The sequence below is a fragment of the Saccopteryx leptura genome, chromosome 1, assembly GCF_036850995.1.
Source record: "Saccopteryx leptura isolate mSacLep1 chromosome 1, mSacLep1_pri_phased_curated, whole genome shotgun sequence".
In the NCBI taxonomy this organism is placed as follows: domain Eukaryota; kingdom Metazoa; phylum Chordata; class Mammalia; order Chiroptera; family Emballonuridae; genus Saccopteryx; species Saccopteryx leptura.
The window spans coordinates 48032831-48058419 of record NC_089503.1 but is presented as its reverse complement, the minus strand read 5'-3'; the positions used below and the strand labels follow the sequence as shown (position 1 = coordinate 48058419).

At 37.8% G+C, this 25589-nt stretch overlaps 1 protein-coding gene across 3 annotated transcripts in view; it reads left to right on the top strand.

The window, feature by feature from the left end:
- Positions 1–23358, top strand: part of USP47 (ubiquitin specific peptidase 47) — a 128977-nt gene extending 105619 nt beyond the window's left edge. For all 3 annotated transcript variants that reach the window (XM_066365610.1, XM_066365603.1, XM_066365619.1), the window contains 11 exons: positions 966–1081; positions 4014–4133; positions 6989–7766; positions 12595–12770; positions 13109–13189; positions 14448–14563; positions 14912–15030; positions 16986–17116; positions 18604–18651; positions 18742–18872; positions 20105–23358. In XM_066365610.1, coding sequence (XP_066221707.1) covers positions 966–1081; positions 4014–4133; positions 6989–7766; positions 12595–12770; positions 13109–13189; positions 14448–14563; positions 14912–15030; positions 16986–17116; positions 18604–18651; positions 18742–18872; positions 20105–20279 — 1991 coding nt within the window. In that variant the 3' untranslated portion in view covers positions 20280–23358. The remainder of the gene's footprint in view (positions 1–965; positions 1082–4013; positions 4134–6988; positions 7767–12594; positions 12771–13108; positions 13190–14447; positions 14564–14911; positions 15031–16985; positions 17117–18603; positions 18652–18741; positions 18873–20104) is intronic.
- The last annotated feature ends 2231 nt before the right edge of the window (positions 23359–25589 follow it).

Here is a 25589-nt window from a genome sequence, read left to right as displayed (position 1 = left end):
TCTCCTGTGTTCCCTGGTCGGGAATCGAACCCAGAACTTCCACACGCTGGGCCAACGCTCTACCACTGAGCCAACCGGCCAGGGCTAAAACTACTTTTTAGAAAGAGAACTCTGTGTATGTGAATTGTAAAACTTATAAATAATTGCATTTATTCATTAATAATCAAGACTTTAGGAGAATATTTTGTCAGATTTAGATTAGCAACACAGAAAAAAACTGAGGATTGACATATACAGTACTACATATGAGATTAAACTACTTAAGCTAGATAATAACTTAAATGTAGTGATTGAAAAACATTTATTTTTCTGATAACTGAAAGTTTAGTTATATATGATCTCTTGAAAACAGAAGTGGAGTTGGTGTTAAATTGTAATATGAAGATTTTAAGTGAAAAAACAAAACTTTCAAAACAAAACAGTTTTTCTGTTGAAATTTTTAGTAGGATACAGAAAATACTCTTTTGAGGAAAGTCTTTGATTATAAACAAGGTCTTGAATGGTTTAATAAGGGTTCAAAAGCAAGGAGGGCTGCTATGTCCCCCTTTACTGTTTGTTTTGCACTCTGTAGTTATTTATATGTATTTAGTGTTGTGGTTTGGGTATGTATTTTGGAACTCTGGATATATATTTTTAATATGCTTAATAAATTTGACAGGGGTGTTATGTTTTATAGGGAAACAAAGATGTATTTTTTTAAAGTCCCATTTCTGCTTTTGTCATTTTTAAAAAAGAGATCTAGAACTTTTTTGATTAGGCCCATTTCTATATCTTTATGTTTGTAATGTGACACATTGTGAAAGAAGTTTTAACATGTGTTATACATGTATAACATACCTCATTTTGATAATTAGAAAAAATGTTATCTTTCCCATCTATTAGAAAAATATTAAGAGTGTATAGCTCATGTGAAAAAGTTTTAAAAATAACCTGCAGTTATGTTTCTTTTTTTTCAAATGTGACAGAAGTGATGGTGAAAGTACATGTTGTTGATCTAAAGGCAGAATCTGTAGCTGCTCCTATTACTGTTCGTGCTTATTTAAATCAAACAGTTACAGAGTTCAAACAACTTATTTCAAAGGTAAGCTTTAAAATTGGTTAGTGAATATTTTTGAGTGCTTGCTCTGTACACAGCATTGTGTGATATAGCAATAAGATATAGGTATCAATATTTACTCTGAGTCAGTATTTACAGCTAGGAGACAACTATAACTAGAAGAGAGGAACACTTCAAATAGAAGAAACAGATTGACTAAAGCAGGGGTCCCCAAACTACGGCCCACGGGCCGCATGTGGCCCCTTGAGGTCATTTATCCGGCCCCCGCTACACTTCCGGAAAGGGCACCTCTTTCATTGGTGGTCAGTGAGAGGAGCACAGGATGCATCCTGTGGTCCTGGAGTACTGCATGTGGCAGCGCAGCAAAGCTCGGCATCACTCACGTACAGTACTACTTCTGGTGACGCAGGACACATGCGTCACGGCTCCGGAAGCGCATCATATCACTTGTTACGGCTACCAGTGACAAATATGGAACTGGACATTGACCATCTCAGTAGCCAAAAGCAGGCCCATAGTTCCCATTGAAATACTGGTCAGTTTGTTGATTTAAATTTACTTGTTCTTTATTTTAAATATTATATTTGTTCCCGTTTTGTTTTTTTACTTTAAAATAAGATATGTGCAGTGTGCATAGGGATTTGTTCATAGTTTTTTTTTATAGTCCGGCCCTCCAACGGTCTGAGGGACAGTGAACTGGCCCCCTGTGTAAAAAGTTTGGGGACCCCTGAACTAAAGTATCAAGAAAGTGTAAGGCAAGTTTATAACACAATGATGTGTGTGTTTGGCTGGATCATTGTAAAATACGTGCCTGGAAATGTAAGTTCAGTTATTTTGTGGCAGGTTTTTAAATAGTAAACAAAAATTTGGGCTCTATTTGTCGTAGACAGTAGGACGTATATTTTGTTTGTTTTTCTAAGTACATTGGTTTGATACGCTGTACTATACAGTGGTATACACTACTAGACTAGTGTTCCAGATAGAGAGAGGTGTCAGGAATGTAGGTGAGGAGGTTGTTGAAATAATTCAGATGAAGGCATATGCCTAGAAATACGAAGAGGTGTGGATTGTAAAACTGATTATAAAAGGATAATCTGTAGGATTTGTGATTGGAAATGTTGGTGTAAGGCAGGAGCACAGATGACCTGAGGAGTTTCAAACTTGAGTAACCACAAACGTGGTGATATAATAGAAGTAAAAGAATAAGGTTAGGAAGCAGATTTGACAGGAAAGGTGATAGATTAAATATTGGCCATATTATATGTAAGCTAATGATATATGCTCATTCAGACTTTCTGAGCTAGAAAACATAATGATGAAAACATTCACATTTTCTTGAAAAAAAAAGAAAAGAAAACTAGTTCATTGAGGAGAAATAATTAATCTTTCTGTACTCAAATGAACATTGAGTATACAAATAGGCAAAATTTTGCAGTGTCCCTAAACCCCAGGTTAAGATCTCTTGGTGTAGTGGAAATTGTACAGCAATCACAAGTCAGTAAGTTCAGTCCAGTTTTCAGTTATTCATCTTATGGTAATTTTGTCTTTTCTGTCCCCTGAGGTTTTAGTGCATCTTTTAACAGGTAGTATTAATAAAACAAAAAATTGCTCTGTGAAAAAAATTGTGTAAAGTATTATATAGAAGCTGGGTTTTAATTATTATGCTAAAAAATGACTTCTAACATTTTTGCCAAAGTAACAATTAGAGGAAACAAATCATATTATGAAGCCATATTTTATGATTAAATTGCTCATTAAAAAAAAAACTACATTACTCTAATTGCTCAGTATAGAATATTCAAGAAACACGTGACATTCCCTTCCCTGAAGAAGCTAATAATTTTCTTGTCAAAAAATATGTCTGTAGAGAATAAAGCAGTAATAAAACATTGTGCCTGGAAGTAACAGTGTTTAAGCTAGGCTTCCTAGGAATTAGTTATCATTAGTTGTATTGAAAACCAGTTATATATTTTTAAATGTAATTATTTAAATCTGTTATTTTATGTGAAATTCATAAAATAACACCAAAAATTAAGGACATGGAATTCTAGAATAACTTTAAATTTTTTTGTGTGTGTGTGTAGAATAACTTTAAATTTTGCCTACTAATTTAATCTCATTTTACACAGAAGAAAATTGATGTAGTAAAAATATTAATTATTCACAGAATTCAAAAGAACCCATGAAAAGTCAAGAAGTTATACAAAAAAAGGTTGATGTTTGACATCAGCTCCCAAAAAGTCAATTATTTTATCTCTTTGAATCATATTTGTTCATTTACTTTGCAAGTTTGAGAGAAATAGAATTTTTGGTGAAAAATCATTACCTTTTTTTTTTTTTCCTTTTGTATTTTTCTGAAGCTGGAAACGGGGAGGCAGTCTCCCGCATGCGCCAGACCGGGATCCACCTGGCATGCCCACCAGGGGGCTATGCTCTGCCCATCCCGGGTGTCACTCTGTTGTGACCAGAGCCACTGTAGCACCTGAGGCAGAGGCCATGGAGCCATCCCCAGCGCCTGGGCCATCTTTGCTCCAATGGAGCCTCGGCTGTGGGAGGGGAAGAGAGAGACAGAGAGGAAGGAGAGGGAGAGGGGTGGAGAAGCAGATGCGCACTTCTCCTGTGTGCCCTGGCTGGGAATAGAATCTGGGACTTTCGCACGCCAGGCCGACGCTCTACCACTGAACAAATCGGCCAGGGCCAAAAGTCATTACCTTTAAAATAGTTTCAGAGCATATGTATATACTTTGTTCTCCTAATTTATAGCATTATTAATGAATGAGACTAATAATTTTTCTAGAGATTCTTTAAAATTTTTTAAACCTCTACTAATATTATTTTCCTCTTAATTTTCTTTCTGTGGTTTTTAAGAACTCAGCATTGTCTTATTTTCTTATATTCCCAAGTCAAGCAGAAATATTCCTGAAAGTGCTTCTTTATTAAATTACTTTTATTATAGGCTATCCATTTACCTGCTGAAACAATGAGAATAGTGCTGGAACGCTGCTACAATGATTTGCGTCTTCTCACTGTGCCCAGTAAAACCCTGAAAGCTGAAGGCTTTTTAAGAAGTAACAAGGTATTTCTTATTTTTTCATTACTATTTTCTGTGCTGGTAAATAGCAAATGAAATTAAATTTAACATTGTAAGCTCAGCTATCCACCCTTTAGATTCTCACATCCTCCCAATAATTAACCTTGGTGTAGTCAGGTCAGATCTGGCTTTTCTCTGGCCTATGACTTAGTCTTGCTGGTCCTCCTCATTGCTTTATTCAAGCCCCAGATTAGCCCTGCCTTTTCAATGAAGCCTTTATAACGATTTCTATCCACAATGATTATGTCCTCTAAATTTTATTCATTCTTGAGCTTCTCCCATAAAGTAGTACTTCATGGTGAAAGTCGGAGGCATGCCTAGTTTAGAGAAAATTATCATATTGGCTTCACCCAACCTTATTCTTTTTGTCTACTCATTTATCTGTTAGAAAAGAGAAAGTTCATGTTGATGTTTTTGTTTTATCTCTTGATATCATCATGTGTTTCATTATTTATCATTTTTCCTGTGTGTTCCTGACACCATTAATTTACTCTGGATAAATTACACTAAAAAATGTCCTTGTTTGTTATCTTTTATATATTGCTTTTTACAGTCTCATTCATCTTCATTGTCTTTTATCTTATTTAACTATTTTTAGTATTGTTTATTAATCCAATGTGTAATTTTTATTTTCCTCTATTTTTTTTTTTATTCAGTAAGAGGGGAGGCAGAGACAGACACCCCTTCATGTGCCCTGACTGGGATCCACCCATCAAGCCCACTAGGGGGCATTGCTCTGTCCATCTGGGGTGTTGCTCTGTTGCTCAGCAACCAAGCTCTTATTAGTGCCTGAGGCAGAGGCTGTGGAGCCATCCTCAGCACCCAGAGCCTACTCATTACAGTAGATCTATGGCTACAGAAGGGGAAGACAGAGAGAGAGAAGCAAGAGGTGGAGGGGTGGAGAAGGAGATGGGTGCGTCAGTGTGCCCTGACCGGGAATTGAACCTGGAACACCCACACACCAGGCCAATGCTCTACCACTGAGCCAACCAGCCAGGGCCATCTCTGTTTTCTTTTTAATACTTTTCAGTGGTATATTTGTTTATAATATTAAAATCTCTAATCTACCTTAATACTGGTTTAGGTTACGGAGTGAAAGAGATATATTTTTTCTTTAAATGGTTAACTGTTAGTCCTGATGTGTAACATTTATTGAATAATAGTTTTGTTTTTATTCAAAACTCAAAGCACTATTCATAATTGCCAAATCTGTGTATATGCATTTCAATTTTTAAGCTTTATTATAGAAAGTTTAAAGTATAAATAGAAGTGAAGAGAATATTGTAATGACCCCCCCATGTATTTATTCATCACCTAGCTTCTATCATATCAACTTGTGTTTCATCTGTATTCAAGCACCTACTTCCCCCAGATTATTTGAAAAACATCCCCAGCGTAAAATAATTTCATCTATAATCTGAATATATATCTGTAAAAGTGAGAAATCTTTTTAAAAACATTAATAATAATTACATTATTACAACTAGGAAAATGAACAGAAATGCCTTAATATCAACCAATATCTCGTCAGTGTTCAAATTTCCCTAATGTTCTTAAAATTTTTTTCTAATAGGATTTGTTTGTTCAAATCAGTATCCAAATAAAGCCCATACTGTATCACTCAAGTCTTTTTTTTTAATTTAAGTAAGAGGAGAGGAGATAGACTCCTGCATGTGCCTTGGTGAGGATACACCTGACAACCCCTACTGGGGTGATGCTCTGCCTACCTAGAGCCGTGCTCATAACCATGCTATTTTTAGCTCCTGAGGTGGAGGCTCTATGGAGCCATCCTCAGTGCCCAGGCCTTTGTGCTCGAATCAGTCAAGCCATGGCTGCAGGAGTGGAAGAGAGAGAAGGTAGAGGGCAAGAAGCAAATGGACACTTCTCTTGTATATTCTGACCAGGAATCGAACCTGAGACATTCACATGCTAAGTCAATGCTTTATCACTGAGCCAACCAGCCAGGGCCTCTCAAGTCTTTTTTTTTTTTTTTTTTTTTTTGTATTTTTCTGAAGCTGGAAACGGGGAGAGACAGTCAGACAGACTCCCGCATGTGCCCGACCGGGATCCACCCGGCACACCCATGGGGGGGGGGGCGCTCTGCCCACCAGGGGGCGATGCTCTGCCATGACCAGAGCCACTCTAGCGCCTGGGGCAGAGGCTAAGGAGCCATCCCCAGTGCCCGGGCCATCTCTGCTCCAATGGAGCCTCCGCTGCAGGAGGGGAAGAGAGAGACAGAGAGGAAAGAGGGGGGGTGGAGAAGCAAATGGGCGCCTCTCCTATGTGCCCTGGCCGGGAATTGAACCCGGGTCCCCCCGCACGCCAGGCCGACGCTCTACCACTGAGCCAACCAGCCAGGGCCTCTCAAGTCTATTTTAATATAAAGATTCCCCTGCATGTTTTTTGTTTGTTTCCTGATAGTTAATTTGCTATAGAATCAACTCATTTGTCCATTAGATTTTTTTTCTATAATCTGGATGTTGGTCTTGCGTTCCCACAATGTCTTTATATGTGTTTCTCAATCTATATTCGTACTAAGCTTTGATTTCCTAAAGAGGAGGATGTGGATACAGAAATTTTCTGAAAATGGACAACCCATAAGATATCTGCATGTGTGTGTGTTCTATTTTAGCACCGTTTTATGGCTAATTATAAACATATGAACATAATATTTCTTTTATATAGTCTCCAAAAACAATGAATGTGCCCTTTAGAAACATTACAGCCTGAAATTTATAACTTAATATGTACTGTCTGGTATTGACATGATATTATCCTTAGAATGAATGAGAATGTCACTGAAATTAGTGATGCAGTATAACTCTTTGATTTATATTTAGGTGTTTGTTGAAAGTTCTGAGACTTTGGATTACCAGATGGCCTTTACAGACTCTCATTTATGGAAACTCCTGGATCGGCATGCAAATACAATCAGATTATTTGTTTTGTTACCTGAACAATCCCCAGGATCTTATTCCAAAAGGACAGCATACCAAAAAGCTGGAGGTGATTCTGGCAATGTGGATGATGATTGTGAAAGAGTCAAAGGACCTGTGGGGAGCCTGAAGTCTGTGGAAGCTATTCTAGAAGAGAGCACGGAGAAACTCAAAAGCCTGTCACTACAGCAGCAGCAAGATGGAGATAATGGGGACAGCAGCAAAAGTACTGAGACAAGTGACTTTGAAAACATTGAATCACCTCTTAATGAGAGAGACTCTTCAGCATTAGTGGATAATAGAGAACTTGAACACCACATTCAGACTTCTGATCCTGAAAATTTTCAGTCTGAAGAACGATCAGACTCAGATGTGAATAATGACAGGAGTACAAGTTCAGTGGACAGTGATATTCTTAGCTCCAGTCATAGCAGTGACACTTTGTGCAATGCAGATAATGCTCAAATGCCTTTGGCTAATGGACTTGACTCTCATAGCATCACGAGTAGTAGAAGAACTAAAGCAAATGAAGGAAAAAAAGAGACATGGGATACAGCAGAAGAAGACTCTGGAACTGATAGTGAATATGATGAGAGTGGCAAGAGTAGGGGAGAAATACAGTACATGTATTTCAAAGCAGAATCGTATGCTGCAGATGAAGGTTCTGGGGAAGGACATAAATGTATGTACTTGAAAACAGCTTGAAACAGCATCACTTATTGTCATTTTATTTAAATTTTTAGTGAAAAAAGAATCAGCTAAGAATTAAGTACTTTGTTCTAAGACCACCTGTAACTTCCTGGAATATAAGACTATTCTCTATATCGCCTTAGCTTTTATTTTCAATGCAGTTACTGTGAACAGTGTTCATAGACCTGTGCAACACATTAGACCTATGATAGTAACGATCTCAAAACTTTGGTGAGATACATTATTTTAAAAAAAGAATATTTTAAAAATGAAATAATTATGATAAAAGTACTAAGTAAAAAAAAAAAAAAAAAAATTAAGAAATACCGTATTTCCCCATGTAGAAGACGCACCCTTTTCCAAAAAATTTGGGATCTAAAAACTGGGTGCATCTTATACAGTGATTGTAGGTTATTTTACTTGCATTTCCCGCTTTCTTGCATGGATGAGGAGTTATATGCATTTTATGATGAATATAATGAGTTTAATAACTTTATGTAATACATTTTTTTTCAATTTCTGGGCCCCAAAATTTTTATGTGTCTTATACATGGGGAAATATGGTAGTTTTAAAAGTAAATAATATTAAAAAAAAAACAAACACATACTTTAGAAAATGCTACATTCAGTGCCCAAAAAAACATTTTTGTTTGTGTATCCTGATCTCGCTTTTCTTCATCCCCCAATGCAGTGCAAACAACTCCCTCCCACACCCCTGAAAAGTGCATACCTGGCAGAAGAAGGAAAGGTGCTTTTGCATTTTAAACTAATTAGGTCCAAATAACAGTGGAAATGTAACATTTATACATACATCTTGAAGAAACTGAAATGAGAAAATGTGAATTGGTGGGCCAAAATGGAGAAAGAGAAACTCTATAATAATGTTTCAGATTTCTATGGAGGTTATTTTTTTTATCCACTTCATAAGCTCATTAACTCACATTATGTTATTTAGGTCTCAGTAGCTGTGTGAATTTGATGTTGGTGGATGCTTTTCACTGATGAAGAAACTGGCTCAAATAGGTTAAATAATTTGCCTGAGGTCACATAGCTAGTGGGTCACACTTCTGGGATCAAACTCAGGTTTTCTGATTGCTGCTTCCACCACATAACTGCTACCACTCTTTATTCCTTTCCTTATAGCATCAGACAAGATAATTAGCCAGTAGCTACTGTGCTTTCTTACCATTCTCAACCCGTAGGGAGCATTATAGAAATTAAAAGTCGCTCCTTTTTGCCTGACCTGCAGTGGCACTGTGGATAAAGCATCGACCTGGAATGCTGAGGTTGCCTACCAATCCGAGACACTGGGCTTGCCCAGTCAAGGGATGCAGAGAAGCAAGTTGATGCTTCCCATGCCCCCCACCCACCCACCACTACTTTGTTTCTCTCTCTAAAATCCATCAATAAATAAATGAAAGTAGCTCCTTTTTAGAAAAAGGTTAGACATTTTTTAAGTGGTTTGTTTTAAAATAGTGTCTTGAAAATTTGCATGTAGCCTCAACTTTAAGAAGGATTTAGTGGGAATACTTAGAATTATAGTCTGAAGAATATCATTTCCATTTTAGAATGGTTAGTGAAATCTTTTAAAAGGAGAGTGTTGGCCTTTTTAACCTTTTTGGAAAATTCATAGTGGGCTACTTTACTAGCATTCATTGAAATAATAAACATGATGACGAAGAGAAGCCATTTACTACAATTTATGTAGGCTTCTAGAAGCCATAAAGAAGGCTAGTTTGAAAAAGTGAAAACTGCAAAATGCCTTTTCATGTTTAGAGAACTGGCTTGGAGAGAGGGAAGTAGGGTTTATAGCAGCAGTTTCAGGAGTCTGTAGTAAGTCTGATTTATCTCAGTTTCTCAGTGACCTGAGAGTAGGTGCCTGGGGAACGTGGATGGTGAATAATAAATAATACAGGTACTTCAGAGTGATGAAATGGCAAGGTAAAATAGCTACAAAGAATTTGAAACCGTCCTGACCAAGCGGTGGTGCAGTGGATAGAGCATCAGACTGAGATGCGAGGACCCAGGTTCGAGACCCCGAGGTCGCCAGCTTGTGAGCGTGGGCTCATCTGGTTTGAGCAAAAAGCTCACCAGCTTGGACCCAAGGTCGCTGGCTCGAGCAAGGGGTTACTCGGTCTGCTGTAGCCCCATGGTCAAGGCACATATGAGAGCAATCAGTGAACAACTAAGGTGTCGCAATGGAAAACTGATGATTGATGCTTCTCATCTCTCTCTCTGTTCCTGTCTGTCTGTTCCTATCTATCCCTCTCTCTGACTCTGTCTTTTTAAAAAAAAAAAGAATTTGAAACTGAATAGTGACACTCTGTGTATAGTATAGGCAATTCATTTAGGTAATAACCGAACTGCCCTTAAAATAGTGGTCTTTAAGTTATCTGCTATAATTTAGGAATTGTTACAGGGAGTAATTATATAGCTTTTTCTGAAAATGCTGTTCCAGTTGGACCTACTGTAGCTTGCAGGCACTTGGGTATAAACAGGAGGTAAAAGTAATGAAAATGTAGTGCATTTGCACAGAAATTCCTTTGTATAATTTTGGTTACCACTTTACTCAAGAAATACATAAAAGAAAGGAAAAAAAGAGGGAAACCCTAAAGATAGTTATTCTGCAAAGAGACTGAATTCTTCATTTTGAAGAGGTAGATAAGAAGAATGGTGGGATACTGAGTAAGATTGGTATAATGAACCCACAGGAAAACTGAGGCTCTGAGAGATTGGATGGCCTCCCTATATCTATAGCCATTTATCAGACTAAAGTGCAAAACTGAAATTCAGCCATTAGGCTTCTGCTTTCTAATCAAGTAATTGTTTTCATTGCACACTTCTCTCAAGAAATTTAGTATCTTCCTGAATAGTGTAAATAGAGGCTTGTTTTCTAAAAGTTGGGTTATTAATATTTAGGGCACTCCTTAAAGCTTAGAAATGGATTATTTTTAATCCTGTTTGTATTTCATCTAATTGATACTTGTGACATTTTCTATAGTGATTTTTATTTAATAACCAGGAAAACAGTAAATGAACATTCATTTTCAGAAAAATCCATCCCCCAAATTAGGATGACCTGGGGACATAAACCAGCTGTGTTATTAGGGTCTCATCCTTGACTTTTGATGTACCGTATTTTTTGCTCCATATGACGCATGGACATTTTCCCCTCCACTTTTTTGGGGAAAAAGTGTGTCTTATGGAGCGAAAAATACGGTATTTTATTAAATATCTTAACACATCATTTGGTTCAGATTTTTTTTTCTTATTTTCCTTCTTAAAACCCTGGATGTATCTTATGGTCAGGTGTGTCTTATGGAGCAAAAAAATATGGTAAATTTCTCAGAAGACCAAGGCCTAGCCTAGAGAGAGCCTTAGGGCTGCAGGGAACTGTGGGCCTCCCGCGGTGCACATTAAGCTGTAATGTGCACCGCCTGTAACAAGAGAAAGAGACAGATGTGGGAAGACTATAAACACCAGAATAAATATTGAACTATCCCAGAAGTTTGTTCATGAGTGGCTCAAAATAAAGGACAAAAGATTAAAACAATAGGTATTAGAAAAAAATGAAAGTCCCTAAAGATAATTCATTACAGTGCCAAGAAAGTGTAAATTGAAGCTCAGAGGAGGTGGGAGTTTCTGATCCACTTAGATACTGTTTCTGTTACAGTCCAACCATGTCTTGATACGTTTGTTTGTTTGTTTTCTAGTGGAAATCCCAGAACTAGATTTACTAATAAAATTTGAGGCAATTACTATATACTTGGCACTGTACTAAAAGCATAATAACTATATTACCTCACAGAATTCAATGCGATATTCTGAGGTGTAGGTACTTTTACTATCTCCATTTTTCAATTGAAGAAAGGGAGGTGTGGAGGCTGGCAGCTTGCTCCATGTCTAGGAAGCACAAGAGATAGGGTTGGAATCTAGCCAGAGCCTGTGCTTTACTGGCAGAACTAGGAATGTATGTATTTGAAAAGAGTTCCTAGAAGTTTTGTTTTATTTTGTTTGTGAAGACAGAGAGGGACAGACAGTGGAAGGGAGAGAATTGAGAAGCATCAATTCTTCATTGTGGCACCTTAGTTCAGTTGTTCATTGATTGCTTTCTCATATGTGCCTTGACTAAGGGGCTACAGCAGAGCAAGTGACCCTTTGCTTAAGCCGGTGACCTTGGGCTCAAGCCAGCGACCTTGGGCTCAAGCCAATGACCTTTGGGCCCAAATTACTGACCATGGGATCATGTCTGATCCCATGCTCAAGCCAGCGACCCTGTGCTCAAGCTGGCGACCTTGGGGTTTCAAACCTGAGTCCTCCGCATCCCAGTCTGAAGCTCTATCAGGCAGGCCCTGGAAGTTTTTTTTTAAGTCAGCATCCAAAATAAATAAGCACTTAAATATCTCAGAACATTTATTTTTTTAGATTTTATTTACTGATTTTTAGAGAGAGGAGAGAGAGAGAAGGTGGAAGAGAACTGGGAAGCATCAACTCGAAGTTACTTCCTGTATGTGCCTTGACCAGGCAAGCCCAGGATTTTGAACTAGCGACCTCCACATTCCAGGTCAATGCTTTATCTATTACACCACCACAGATCAGGCTCTTAGCACATTTAAAGCCGTCAGATTATACCTATCATATACTCAGTGTCCATATATTTTGTCCATCTAATGTATATTAGCTAAAAGTCAAGTAACTTTTTGAAAAGAGTAACTTATTTCCTGCTCACAGTAAAATAATAAGCATATGATGTTTTATTTATACTCTTAAGAAGTTTCCTCTACAGTTTTGTTTCTGTTTTGTTTCTTGTGTGTGCTTAGGGTTGATGGTGCATGTTGATAAAAGAATTACTCTGGCTGCCTTCAAACAACAGTTAGAGCCTTTTGTTGGAGTGTTGTCCTCTCACTTCAAGGTCTTTCGAGTATATGCCAGCAATCAAGAGTTTGAGAGCGTCCGACTGAATGAGACACTTTCGTCATTTTCAGATGACAATAAGGTTGATTAAAATAATTTTTGAACAATTAGTCTTTTAAGTGATAAATATGAGAACTTCTTGCACTACATCCAAGTAAGGTGACATAGATACCCTAAAAGGGTAATTTTTCTTTGATGTTTAGTGGTTATTTGTTGCTGTTCTTTCACTCATCTAACAGACACTTCTTAAATGTTAACTGTGTCAGTTACTGTTCTAGGTGCTGGGGAATCAGAGGTAAAAGATATACCTGTTCTTAATGAGCCAATTATCTTGAGAATTTTGGAAAACCACCTAAACAATGGGTGAGAATGGGTTGTTCTGCTGAGAATGTCATCTAAAAATTTTTTTTTAATTTATAGATTACAATTAGACTGGGGAGAGCACTTAAAAAAGGAGAATACAGAGTTAAAGTGTACCAGCTTCTAGTCAATGAACAAGAGGTAAGTAATGTACTTAAGAGCAAATTAAGGTAATCTTTGCATACAATGCAGAAATTTTATTACTAGTCTTTTTTTTTTAACCTCTCTAAAGCAGAGGTCAGCACACTTTTTCTAGGATATCCTTTAGCTGTGCAGGCCATACTGCCTCTGTTGTAACTACTCAGTGCTACTGTTACAGCACGAAAGCAGACAGAGACAGTACATAAAACCAGTGTGAGTGGCTATGTCCCACTGAAGTCTTGTTTATAAAAACAAGCAGGGAATGAGTGTGGCTCTCAGGTCATTTCTTATCATTCCCCTGCTCTAAAGCATTACTACAAATGCCAGGGTGAGGCAAAAAATTCCTGCTTTTAAAAGGGGATTTTCTGCTGCTTGTTTTCTGGGAAGATTATATAATATATTACAGGTGGATAGCAGTTGACCTACAGACTATATGGGTTCCTTTTATGTTCCGAGTATCATTTCACTACTTCACAAGCATTTATCTAGTGTTTGTCATGTGCGCTAAGTGCTTGGAAGTATTAACTCCTTTAATCCTCATCAATTAACTCTGTAATTACTATTTATTATTCCCATTTTATAGATGAAACTGAGGTACAGAGAAGTAACTTGCACAGAGTCATACGTCTTGTAAATGGTGGATTAAGTATCTAACCAGCCTGTTTTTTAGGGAGTAATCAATAAAATACTTAAGTTGTGGTGAATATCCAGAAGTATAGAGCAAAGATCCTATTTTCAGGATGTTTATAATATTTTGGGGGGGAAATAGACAAATGTGAAAAACGAATAGCCAATAAGGGGATAAATTTTTCATGAAATTCCTTCATTCTTTCAGCGATTTATTGGGCACCAATCATATCTCTTATACGTATGTGATCTATTACAGTCATTTTGACTTAGCTGTTTCTTCCAGGTATGGGGTTTGTGGATATTATGTCTGTTTTGAGACAGTGAGTATGCTTAGAGAATTAGTATGCATTTCCCTTATTTTAATTCATAAAAGTGATTCTTTTTAATTTTCAAAATTGTGATCGCTTTATTTAAAAAAGGAAAATAGGAATGTGTTATCTTAATCTTTATAAGGACTCTCTGTAAGGAAGACTCTCCAATTTATAGATGGGAAAACTGTGGAACCTTGGGAGATATCTTAGACATCTAAACTCAGGCCCATAATTGTCATAGTATAAAGTACAAATTAAATATCTTGTTAATCCTTATTTTAATATATAACTAAAGTTCTAATTATTTATGTTTCCAGCCATGCAAGTTTCTGCTAGATGCTGTGTTTGCTAAAGGAATGACAGTACGGCAATCAAAAGAGGAATTAATTCCTCAACTCAGGGAGCAGTGTGGTTTAGAGCTCAGTATTGACAGGTAAAGTAAAATTAGTGTCATCAGTGATTCAAAGAAAGACTGTGTGGCCAAATGATATAGATTGGATGATTTTCTAAACTGAAAGAATTAAAAATTCCTGTAGTATTCAGAATTCAAGTACTGCAAATTAGTTTAATGGAACCAAGCAAAAAACTAATATTGTATTTGAATTTCCTCTGTAGAATATTGCTAAATTTGAAGTATTAGAAGCATTTTATTTTTCCCTAGATTTTAATGAATAACCACTTAAGCATAATTCTTTTTTTTCTTGATATCAGATTTATGTCATTTTTTTAAATCAAGAATTTCAAATTATAGTACTTTAAAAATGTCTTATCACATTTGTAGGTTTCGTCTAAGGAAAAAAACATGGAAGAATCCTGGCACTGTCTTTTTGGATTATCATATTTATGAAGAAGATATTAATATTTCCAGCAACTGGGAGGTTTTTCTTGAAGTTCTTGATGGTATTACCAGTATTTGGGGGGATATCAGTTAGAAATACCCTAGAATTAATAGAAGTCTATAGGTTTTTAATCTAATAATGAGTTTCTTCCATCTTTTCTGTGGATCCCATTTGCCTTCTTACAGGGAAGTGGCCATTTCAAGGTTGTATTTTTAGTACTTTTTACAGAAAACTTCTAATATTTTCTTACACACAATAGCATACAGTATCATGTTTCCTTGTCTCCCCATAACTTGTCAATTCAGGATTTTAACCTTTTAAACTAAATTAGAAATTTAAAACAAATTAGACCTGAAATAGCCTGAAAAAGATAAAGAGTATTACTGAGCCCTCTGAAAACTATCACAATCATATGTAGAAACATTCTTCTCTCAGAGCCTGGGGACTTATAGGGAATAATCACTGTGTCTGGGTAGGCCAGGAAGAGATCATGAATAACATAGAAGTCATCCTTCTTAGGAAAGATTGAGTATGGATTAGCAGAAAATATACTGAAAGGTGGATACCTGAATCAGTATCATTCCAGTATATATTTTAGCATCAAATAGTTGAGTAAGAAGTAATTCATGAAATTAAATCTAAGAAGCATTTATTGATCTGTAATTTGCAAGACACTGTTAATATCTGGTGCTATAAAAGTGATTAAAAACTAGTGATTGTCCTCCAGATGTATATAGCCAGTGGGTGAACCAGAATTCAAAACTTATAATTCCAAAATGATAGGTACTAATGACCAAATCAGTATAATTTGTTCTGGTATATACCAGAAGATGGTGACAATTGAGTTGAGCTGGATTTTTTTTTTTTTTTTTTTTTTTTTTTTTTTAGTGAGAGACAGACAGGAAGGAAGAGGGATAAGATGCATCAGCTCGTAGTTACAGCACTTCAGTTGTTCATTGATTGCTTTCTCATACGTTAACATGCCTTGACTGAGGGGCTGTAGCCAAGCCCGTGACTCCTTGCTCAAGCCAGCGGCCTTGGGGTCATGTGTGTAATCTCATGCTCAAGCCAGTGACCCCATGCTCAAGCCAGCAACTTTGAGGTTTCAAACTTAGGACCTCAGCGTCCCAGGTCAATGTTATGTCTACCATGCCACCACATAAACCCAGGCAAACCTGGGTTTTGAAGAATCAATAACTTTGGGTGCAAATGTAAAGAGCAAGGATTTGTGATAGCTTGAGTGAGAAAAGGGGGTAAAGTGAAGACAATTTGATTATGATTTTAGACTGTGGACAATAGCCAATAGAGCAGGAAAGATTGGAAAATCCAGAAAAGAGAGTAATTGTTAGAACAGTGCACAGCGGAAGTCAGGAGAGAGTAAAATTAGGAATACTGGTAGAAAGAGAGCTTGCAGAAGAGTTAGGAATTATCTTTGAGACTAGAGGGAAGAGTAAATATTTAATTCTCAAAAACTCCTGGGCATAATTGGTTTTTTTTATGCCCATTTTATTTTATTTTTTAATTTTTTTAATTTTTCTGAAGTGAGTAGCGGAGAAGCAGAGAAACAGACTCCCACATGTGCCCAACCAGGATCCACCCGGCACGCCCACTAGGGGGCGATGCTCTGCCCATCTGGGGCATTGCTCCATTGCAGCTGGGGCCATTCTAGCGCCTGAGGTGGAGGCCGTGGAGCCATCCTGAGTGCCTGGGCCAACTTTGCTCCAATGGAGCCTTGGCTGCGGGAGGGGAAAAGACAGAGAGGAAAGAGAGGGGGAAGGATGGAGAAGCAGATGGTCACTTCTCCTGTGTTCCCTGGCCGGGAATCAAACCCGGGACTTCCACACGCCAGGCTGACGCTAAACCACTGAGCCAACTGTCCAGGGCCCTTTTATGTCCACTTTTTAAAAGTAACACTTAAAGTTTAAGTCTTTCTGTTTAGCCCAGGCAAAATACAAAATGTTGAATTATGAACTTCAAGAGATAATACAGTGATAGCCTAATCTTGCATGTTCATAGGGGTGGAGAAAATGAAATCCATGTCACAGCTGGCAGTTTTGTCACGACGGTGGAGGCCTTCAGAGATGAAGTTGGATCCCTTCCAGGAGGTGGTGTTGGAAAGCAGCAGTGTTGATGAGTTGCGAGAAAAGGTAAGTTCAGTTAGCCAAGTAAGCTAGTGTACGTTTCAGATTTTGCTCTGTGCTCACTAAGAAAAGCCTAAAAAGTGAATTCCAAATACTCAGGCAGCAACCTTTCCTTCTTTGTCTCTGTCACATTTTGTGACACCTTGACTCCATTTTAATTGTTGTTTAGGGGTCCTGAGGCCTTGAAAAATAACATTGGCTTCTCTGGTCATCACAGTGAAACCTTACTTTCTGTTACTTGGATCAGCTTTGTCCTAAGTAGTTAGGATTAGTTAGAAGTTACCAAAGTATATATTTTAAAAAACAAAACAAAACAAGTGAGGAAGGTAGAATTAAATAGAGAATCCAGATGAAGCTCTCTTTTGAATGTTTTATTTTAAAGGTAGGGATTCTAAGTATCTGAAGCAAGAGTGAATTACTTATAAATGGTACTAGGACAACTGGCATGTTAGAAAAAAATTTATTTTGATACTTCACACCAAACACAAAAATAAATTCTAAATGTATTAAATTCATATTAAAAATGTAATACAATGATAAATATTCTAGATGAAAATATTTTTATAATCCTGGACAGCGAAAGATAGTTTGTAAGCATACCAGAAGCTAAAAAAGAAAGACAAACTACATAAAAGTTAAAGCTTCTGTACAGCCAAAAACAATTATTTTTTAAAACAACCGATCAAGTTAAAAATAAAGGACAAAATATTTGAAACATATGTGAAACATGACGTCCATAATTTATAAGGAGCCACTACATTAATAAGGAAAAGATGAATAATATAATTTTAAAATAGGTAAAGAACATGAATAGGCAATTAGTTGAAGAAATACAAATTAAACAACAGCATTTTCACTTCTTAAATTGATGAAGATTTAGAAAATCAATACCTAAAGTCGTCAAGGTAACAGGCAATATCATACACCTTTGATCAGTGGTTAAATTGATAAGAAGTTTTCAGGGTTCAGTTTGCCATTTTCAACATTCCACATGTGCAATTCTATATCTAAGAACTCAATCCAGACAAGTAGTTGCAGAAGCATAGAAGGATATTCATGGAGGTGTCTAGTATAGCACTGTGACTGGGAAAAATTAAAAACAGGCTCAATGTCCATCAGTTGGAAATAAAGTAGTTCAGCTATTGAAGAGAGTGCGGTTGCTCCACACTCTGTTCTTATAACAGGATGATTATTTTCACAGAATAAAGGTATTATATAGAGATACTTTATAAATAAAGTTTGTGCATTTAGACATGTCTGCATATAGTTCATAGGGGCATAGGAAGAGGTCCTGAAGGGATGTACTGAATTGATATTTCTGGGACATGGCATTTGTGGAGTAGAGAATTTCACTTTCTGCTTTTTTCCTGAATTGTTATATCAAACATATATTACTTTTAAAAAAAAGCTATTTCTATGCTGGGTAAAAAGAAAGTAACTTTTTAAAGCAAATCTTTATTTTAAATGAACCTCTATAATGTTTCCTTTTACAGCTTTGTGAAATCAGTGGAATTCCTTTGGAAAATATTGAATTTGCCAAGGTAAAGCTCTGAGAATGTTTGCATCGGGTTACTAGTGCTCATTAAACGTGGTTAATGGCGTGGTTTATTCCTTCATTCTTTTTTCCTTAGGGTAGAGGAACTTTTCCCTGCGATATTTCTGTCCTTGACATTCATCAGGATTTGGACTGGAATCCTAAGGTTTCTACCCTGAATGTCTGGCCTCTTTATATCTGTGATGATGGTGCAGTCTTATTTTATAGGTAAACATGCATAATGTTTTATTTCTGGGGATAGAACATTTTTGTTTTGCATAAATGTCTTGTTTTCTATAAATACCTTTACTACTGTTATGATATAGAGCAGAGCTCTCAAACTCAACTCAGCTGTGGGCCGCAGAGCAAGATCACAGCCGTTCGGCAGGCCGCACTAGGTCTACAAAAGGCAACTGTTACACAACACTTTTCTCACTGCAGTTGAAAACAAAAAAAAATCAGTACAACAAGCACAATCGTACATGCAGTTTACTCAGTGTCACAAAACGACCAGAAACTGTAGTTCGCATCACAACTGCTGTTAACTAAGCTAATATCTAGCTAGGATGCTAGAGAAATGAAAAATACAAGTAGGCCCCTAGGCTTACTTAATTTTATCCAAAATATTTTGAACTTCGTGGATTAGTCTGGGGGCCGCACAAAATTGTTCGGCGGGCCGCATGCGCCCGCGGGCCACATGTTTGAGACCCCTGATATAGAGTCTATATTATAGACCATCCCTGACCAATAGAAATACAATGAGAGCCACACATTTCATTTTGAAATTTTCTAGTAGTCACATTTTACAAAGTAAAAAGAAACGGAATATTAATTTTAATAGAATATTTCTAATCCACTATGTCCAAAACATTGTGATTATAACATGTAATCAGTGTTTAAAAATCATTTATGAAGTATTTTACATTGTTTTTTTTTTAGTACTTCTTAGAAATATTATGTGTTTGTTACACTTTTAGCACATTTCAGTTCAGATCAGGCACCACCGATCAACAAGCGATCAGTAGGCACGTGTGGCTCCAGGCTAACATGTTGGACAACACAGATAGAGAGGAAAGAGAAGTCATTTTAGAGCCTGGAAGATACAGTTTTAAATTTAGCTTTGTTATTTACCTAACTCCTCTGTAAAGTGGTGACAGTGATGTCATCTTGCAAGATTTTATGAGAATTCGCTATTGCATTTTAAAAAACTGGTATAGTGCTAGTTTTTATGTTTTAGGTTCAATAAATGACAGCTATTATACTAATAACATTGAAATTATACCATTTTAGAAGCAATTGCTATGCTAATAAACACATTAGAAATCTACATCTTAGTATATGAGATTAATTTCAACGGTGACATCAGATTTCATTTTCTCGTTGAGGAGCTTTATAGCATCCAAGCATAAATTAATAGAGGCAGATGGCCTAATATTATGTTATTAATGTTTTAAATGTAGGGATAAAACAGAAGAATTAATGGAGTTGACGGATGAACAAAGAAATGAACTGATGAAAAAAGAAAGCAGTCGACTCCAGAAAACAGGACATCGTGTAACATACTCACCTCGGAAAGAGAAAGCACTAAAAATATATCTGGATGGAGCACCAAATAAAGATCTGACTCAAGACTGACTCTGCTAGTGTAGCATTTTCCCTGGGGGATTTTGGTTTTAATTAGATGGTTCACTGCTACTGTGTAGTGCCATTATGGCCGGACATGGTTAGGGGTAACCCCGCGACACCAGCACTGATTGGACTGCCCTTCACCAATCAGAAGCTCAGTGCCCAGTGGGCCACTGTTTTGACTTGGAATCATGTTGTGCACTATAGTCAAATGTACTGTAAAGTGAAAGGGATGTGCAAAAAAATAAAAACAAAAAGCAAAACCTGCTACTAGAAAAGGGGGAAGGGGAATGAGTAAACGTCTTTTTTGCGGACACATGTGCACATAGCCGCTAGTAAAACTAGCCTCGAACAGGATGCTGATAGCTTAATAATAAAAGCTGTGCAAAGGCCATGAATGAATGAATTTTCTGTTTATTTCACTGATGCACACATTACCTCATTGACAATTCCTAAGTAAATGCAACGTGTGTTGACTCTTGGAAAGCAGCAAAAATAGGAGCTGAAGAAAGAAATTCGTAGAACCAGCCATAACCCAGTAAAGAATTGTGAAATTGTGTTTTTTTGTTTCATTATTTGCGAAGTATATATAAAGAACATTATTCTGGAACATCAAAACGTTTCCCTTAGACCACTCACAGCAGATGACAACTCAAATTGCTGAACACTGTAATTATAACTGTACTTAAGTTATGGATGTAGAGAGTACGTTTCACTCGTTCAGTCAGCATGTAAATAAAAATGATCCTATTGAGTTATAATTGCAGTTCTATTTCCCATGGTGGTTCTTCCCACATATCATTCATGATGTACATTTGTGTACATTGAGAAGTATTGCAGCCTCTGTAAATGTGCTCCTCAGTGAAGTTCCTCAGTGCTGAGTCCCATACGATTGTATTTGCCCTTGTTAATGAGGTTTTTCTGTTCAGCTTCAATTTCATTTCTTTTTGTACATTATTTTTGAAAATATACTTCAAGTTTGAATCTTATAGAGCCCTTGTAAGTCCCACTTTAATTTTTGGAGTTGATTTGTAGTTACATGTAGTTTAACTTTGGGGAAATGTCTTAACATCGTGTTGAATAAACTTGCTAATAAGTCAGGTCATAGCACAGGCTGATGCAATCAACATGATTTCATTGCAAAGTCTTTTAGAGTCAGCAAGTTTTTGCTTTGCTAAATACAACTATTCAATGAACACAGTTATACGTAAATTTTGAAAATGCTGTTTAATTTATAAAAATCAATAAAAAGGGTTTTGGTAAAACTTTTTCATGCCAGATACTGTTTACAACAATGAACATGCCAATAAAACATTTGTTCATTCTGTTGTGTTATTTTAGTCATTAAACCTTTGTGGATGAAGAATGTGGGTTAAGAATAGATTTGTTTTCTTTATAACATTTTGTAATGTGTACTGAATTATTTCTATGATAAGGTATGTTTACAGTAGAGTTCTCATAAGAGATAAAAAGATGTTAATATTTAACTTTGGAGGATCCTGTCAATATAACAAAATCATTTTTTTTTCTTTTAAGATATAATTAGAAAATAATATTAGCTGATGTTGGCTCTGCAGTTTGAATATGATTGAGAATTCCTTAATATAGCTTAAAAGTCTCTTGGCATCCACAAGAAAAAAATGTTTTCTAAGGTATTTTTCTGGCTAATATTTATTCCATGTAAGTTGTATAGCATTCTGCTCAGTTTCAAGTACTGTTCTGAGTTTGTGTTCCTGGAATTGGTGGTGTTCTCAGGAAAACTGGAAGCATTGTGGTGAGTTGTCTTCTGAGGCCACAGATTTTCTGATGTAACATGACAGCTCTGGTTCTGACACAGGTGTACTGTGACTTTAGACATGGTGGTTAATACATTGGGTTTCCAACTTTAAGGACTGACTGCCTAGTGCAGAGGCGGCTGATTTGTAAACAAAATTGGCTGTGGGCTTGTTTGGTTTGGTTTCATTCAGTGTTCCTATAAAAGTAAATGGTAAAATTCTCATTCTGTGCCTTCTGCCCTCATCTTTGTTTTGTGTTTGCTACTTGTAATTGCAGGCATATTACAAATACCAAGAGTAAAGGAAATATATTTCGAAAGTTAAACCTGTTGCTTTTCAGTGCCTGATAGTGAAAACAAGGTTGCACTTTAGTTATTTCAGCAAAGGGGGTGGTGAACTTTTCAAAATGGACTTGTGATAGGAACAGGAATATATATGTAAGGGAGGTAAACGTGCAACAGCCCCCCTCAGATGCAGAGAGGCTCAAGTGAGCGCCTCGGAGGCCAAGCAGCACAGCACCAACTGGATCAAGTGCCCCAGCCGGGCGGGGCATGGAGCCTAGGAGTCACTCAGCTGCTGAATCTCCTGAGGCCAAGGCCGGCCACATGCGATAAACTGACCGGGCTCCCCACAGGTCGCACCAAGGTTATGAAGCACTTTTACTGTGGGCAGGTGGGCTTGTGTCAACCAGCATGCCCTGTGAGAACAAAGACATTTCTGAAGCATGTGCAATGAGTACCTTCTGGTCAAAGAAGGAAAAGTTACGGTTTCAGGATCATACCAGTCTATACAGAAGTTTGCTAGTTGAAGGTCCACTTCACAAACTTAAGTGAAAAGGATAGGGGTCATGATGAGAAAAATCAGTGGAGCCCTACAATAGAATGGTGATTTCTTATGTAATGGGAAGTACTTGAAAATTCTGAGAAAGCAGGGGTGAATGTCTGTCCCAGCTAGAAAATAGCCAAGTAGCGACTGGTTACCAGGCTGCACTGTTAGGAACAGCATTGTGACACATGTCTGGGACAACAGAGAAGGAGAGCTACAAACTTACCATATGGTCTAAGCTAAACAAGCGCACTAAATCTGGGAGTGACCTGTGAATGTATGGAATATAATAACATTTTTATTCCACTTCATTTGCTAGCATTTCCTTTTCAATAGGCTGCTGAAGTTCTCTCTTTGACGGTTGTCCTTTTGTTCAGCACTAAGACCCTAACCAGCTCTTTTGTGCTTGTGACTTGCAAACTGTAGTCTAGTCTAGAATAGAATCTGAATGAGCAATTTTTTTTCTAAATAAAATTATTCCATCTAAATTATGTGTAATTTTTGAAAAATCAATACTTTGGTCATTAGCAATCAAAAGGCTATACATTCTTAAATGCAAAATTGTGTATGTATAGTTTTCTAGAGGGTCCATAAAATGCTTTTTTTTTAAAATTTGGTTTATAAAGGAGTTTGTTGCCCAAATAAAGCTTGTAACCACCTTTGGGTATATGAAATCATGTTCCTTCAGTGTCGATCCCATGGGGAAAAGGGTTGCTCTGATCATGTGGTTAGAAACTTAATTTCCAAAACTTGGCTTTCAGAAAGGAGAACACTTGACAAAATCAAGAGCACATTAAAGCAAGTGTAACCATTTAGAAAAGAAGGCAGCAACCAGGAGCGGCCAGGTTAGGGAATAGGGAAAAAAACAACAACCGGGTCAGAATGCTCTGCTCCTTTTGTCCTCCAGCTAATTAAGAAGATGCCGGCCTGAGAATTCTGCCCCCAGGGATTATTGGACCCTATGGCCTAGCCTGAAAGGTGGGGACCATGCTCACACTGCTGTTTTTGCTCCAACCTGCCTCCTCCCCCAGTACAGAGGGCACACTTAGTTCTCAGCCTGTTTTATAATGCTTAAGTAACCCATTTGTTTAAGAAGTATCAACTGGAGATACAAACATCCACTAGTTCTATTTCTCCAGTGACTGTGCCAACCGTACTTGCTCTATTGAATGTAGCTTCCCACTGGACGGCGGCTGTCGTCAAGCTCTCAGTGCAATCTGTAACTGAAGTAAAGGCTTTGTTAAAACCTGATGTTATTAAAGTTTTAATCATTTGATTTAAAGCTCCACCACCACACACAGCTCTGGAGAGGGAAGGATAATGTGGTTGGTGCTCACTCCTCACCTGCTCTTCCTGCACCAGCTCTGGACTGCAGGAAGAGAAAGGAAGAGGGGTAAAAACATCCCCTTACATGCACAGCCTGTCTGTCATGGTGAGGTTACTGTCTGCTTTCCTCTGGTCTATAAAAATCACTGTGAACACTCCATCCCAGAAACTCGGGCAGCCTTCCTTTCACAAATTTATTGGGCTCAAACTAGGTCAAGTACATCCCTTGCTGTATGGGGGACTGGCTTTGCCAGCCCTGTGGTGGTGGGAGAAGGGCCAGAAAGAGGGCTGGGTACAGCTGTGGGTACCTGAAATAACAGCCTCTGCCCTGTCTTCCTCAGCAGGATCTCTGGACCGCAGAGGAAGGCGGTAAGAGTCAAGTACCAAACCCCACCTAACCCTTACCACATTTCACTTAGAGTTGTGAGTAAAGGAAATACATCATCTACTCTGTGGATTCCAGCTGAGTATTTTGCAAAGCCTCTCCTGTGCTTATATTTTTCTGGCTATGATGACAGAGTAAAGCAAAATAATATACCTGTACATAAGCTCCATGAGGGAGGAACCTAGTGTTATCTCATGGACACGATCTCCTTGGTACTTAATGTAGGGTCTGACATATAATCAGTGCTCAAATTTTTTGATTGAAATAATTTTTAGCCTCTTTTCCAAACACTTGCTCAAATTTACCTTGTCTTCCAGCCACTATGAGTTACTTGCAGTTTCCCCCACACACTTCCCTCCTTCTTGCTTCCTTCCCTCTGCCTGTGGCCCAAAATGCCTTTTCCTATTCCTTCTGGCCTCCTCCTGATCAACTCCTATCATCTTTGAGAACCAGTTCCCATTCTAGGTCTGCCAAGCCAAGTGCCCCTTTGAAGCATCATAATGTTCTGTTACACTATCGGGTTGACTGCTTACGATATGGCTGGGTTTAGTATCATATATTTCCATTAGGTTGTGATACCTTCATGGAGGGAACCCTACCTGGATCAATGTGGAGCCCCCAGAACATATCATAGCACTTGGTTCTGAGCAGGCTCTCTATAAATATCTGTTGAATAATCAGAATGTCGAGTGTTTCTGATGACTTTTTTTTTTTTTTTTTTTTTTTTGTATTTTTCCGAAGCTGGAAATGGGGAGAGACAGTCAGACAGACTCCCGCATGCGCCCGACCGGGATCCACCCGGCACGCCCACCAGAGGGCGACGCTCTGCCCACCAGGGGGCGATGCTCTGCCCCTCTGGGGTGTCGCTCTGTCGTGACAAGAGCCACTCTAGCACCTGGGGCAGAGGCCAAGGAGCCATCCCCAGCGCCCGGGCCATCTTTGCTCCAATGGAGCCTCGCTGCGGGAGGGGAAGAGAGAGACAGAGAGGAAGGAGAGGGGGAGGGGTGG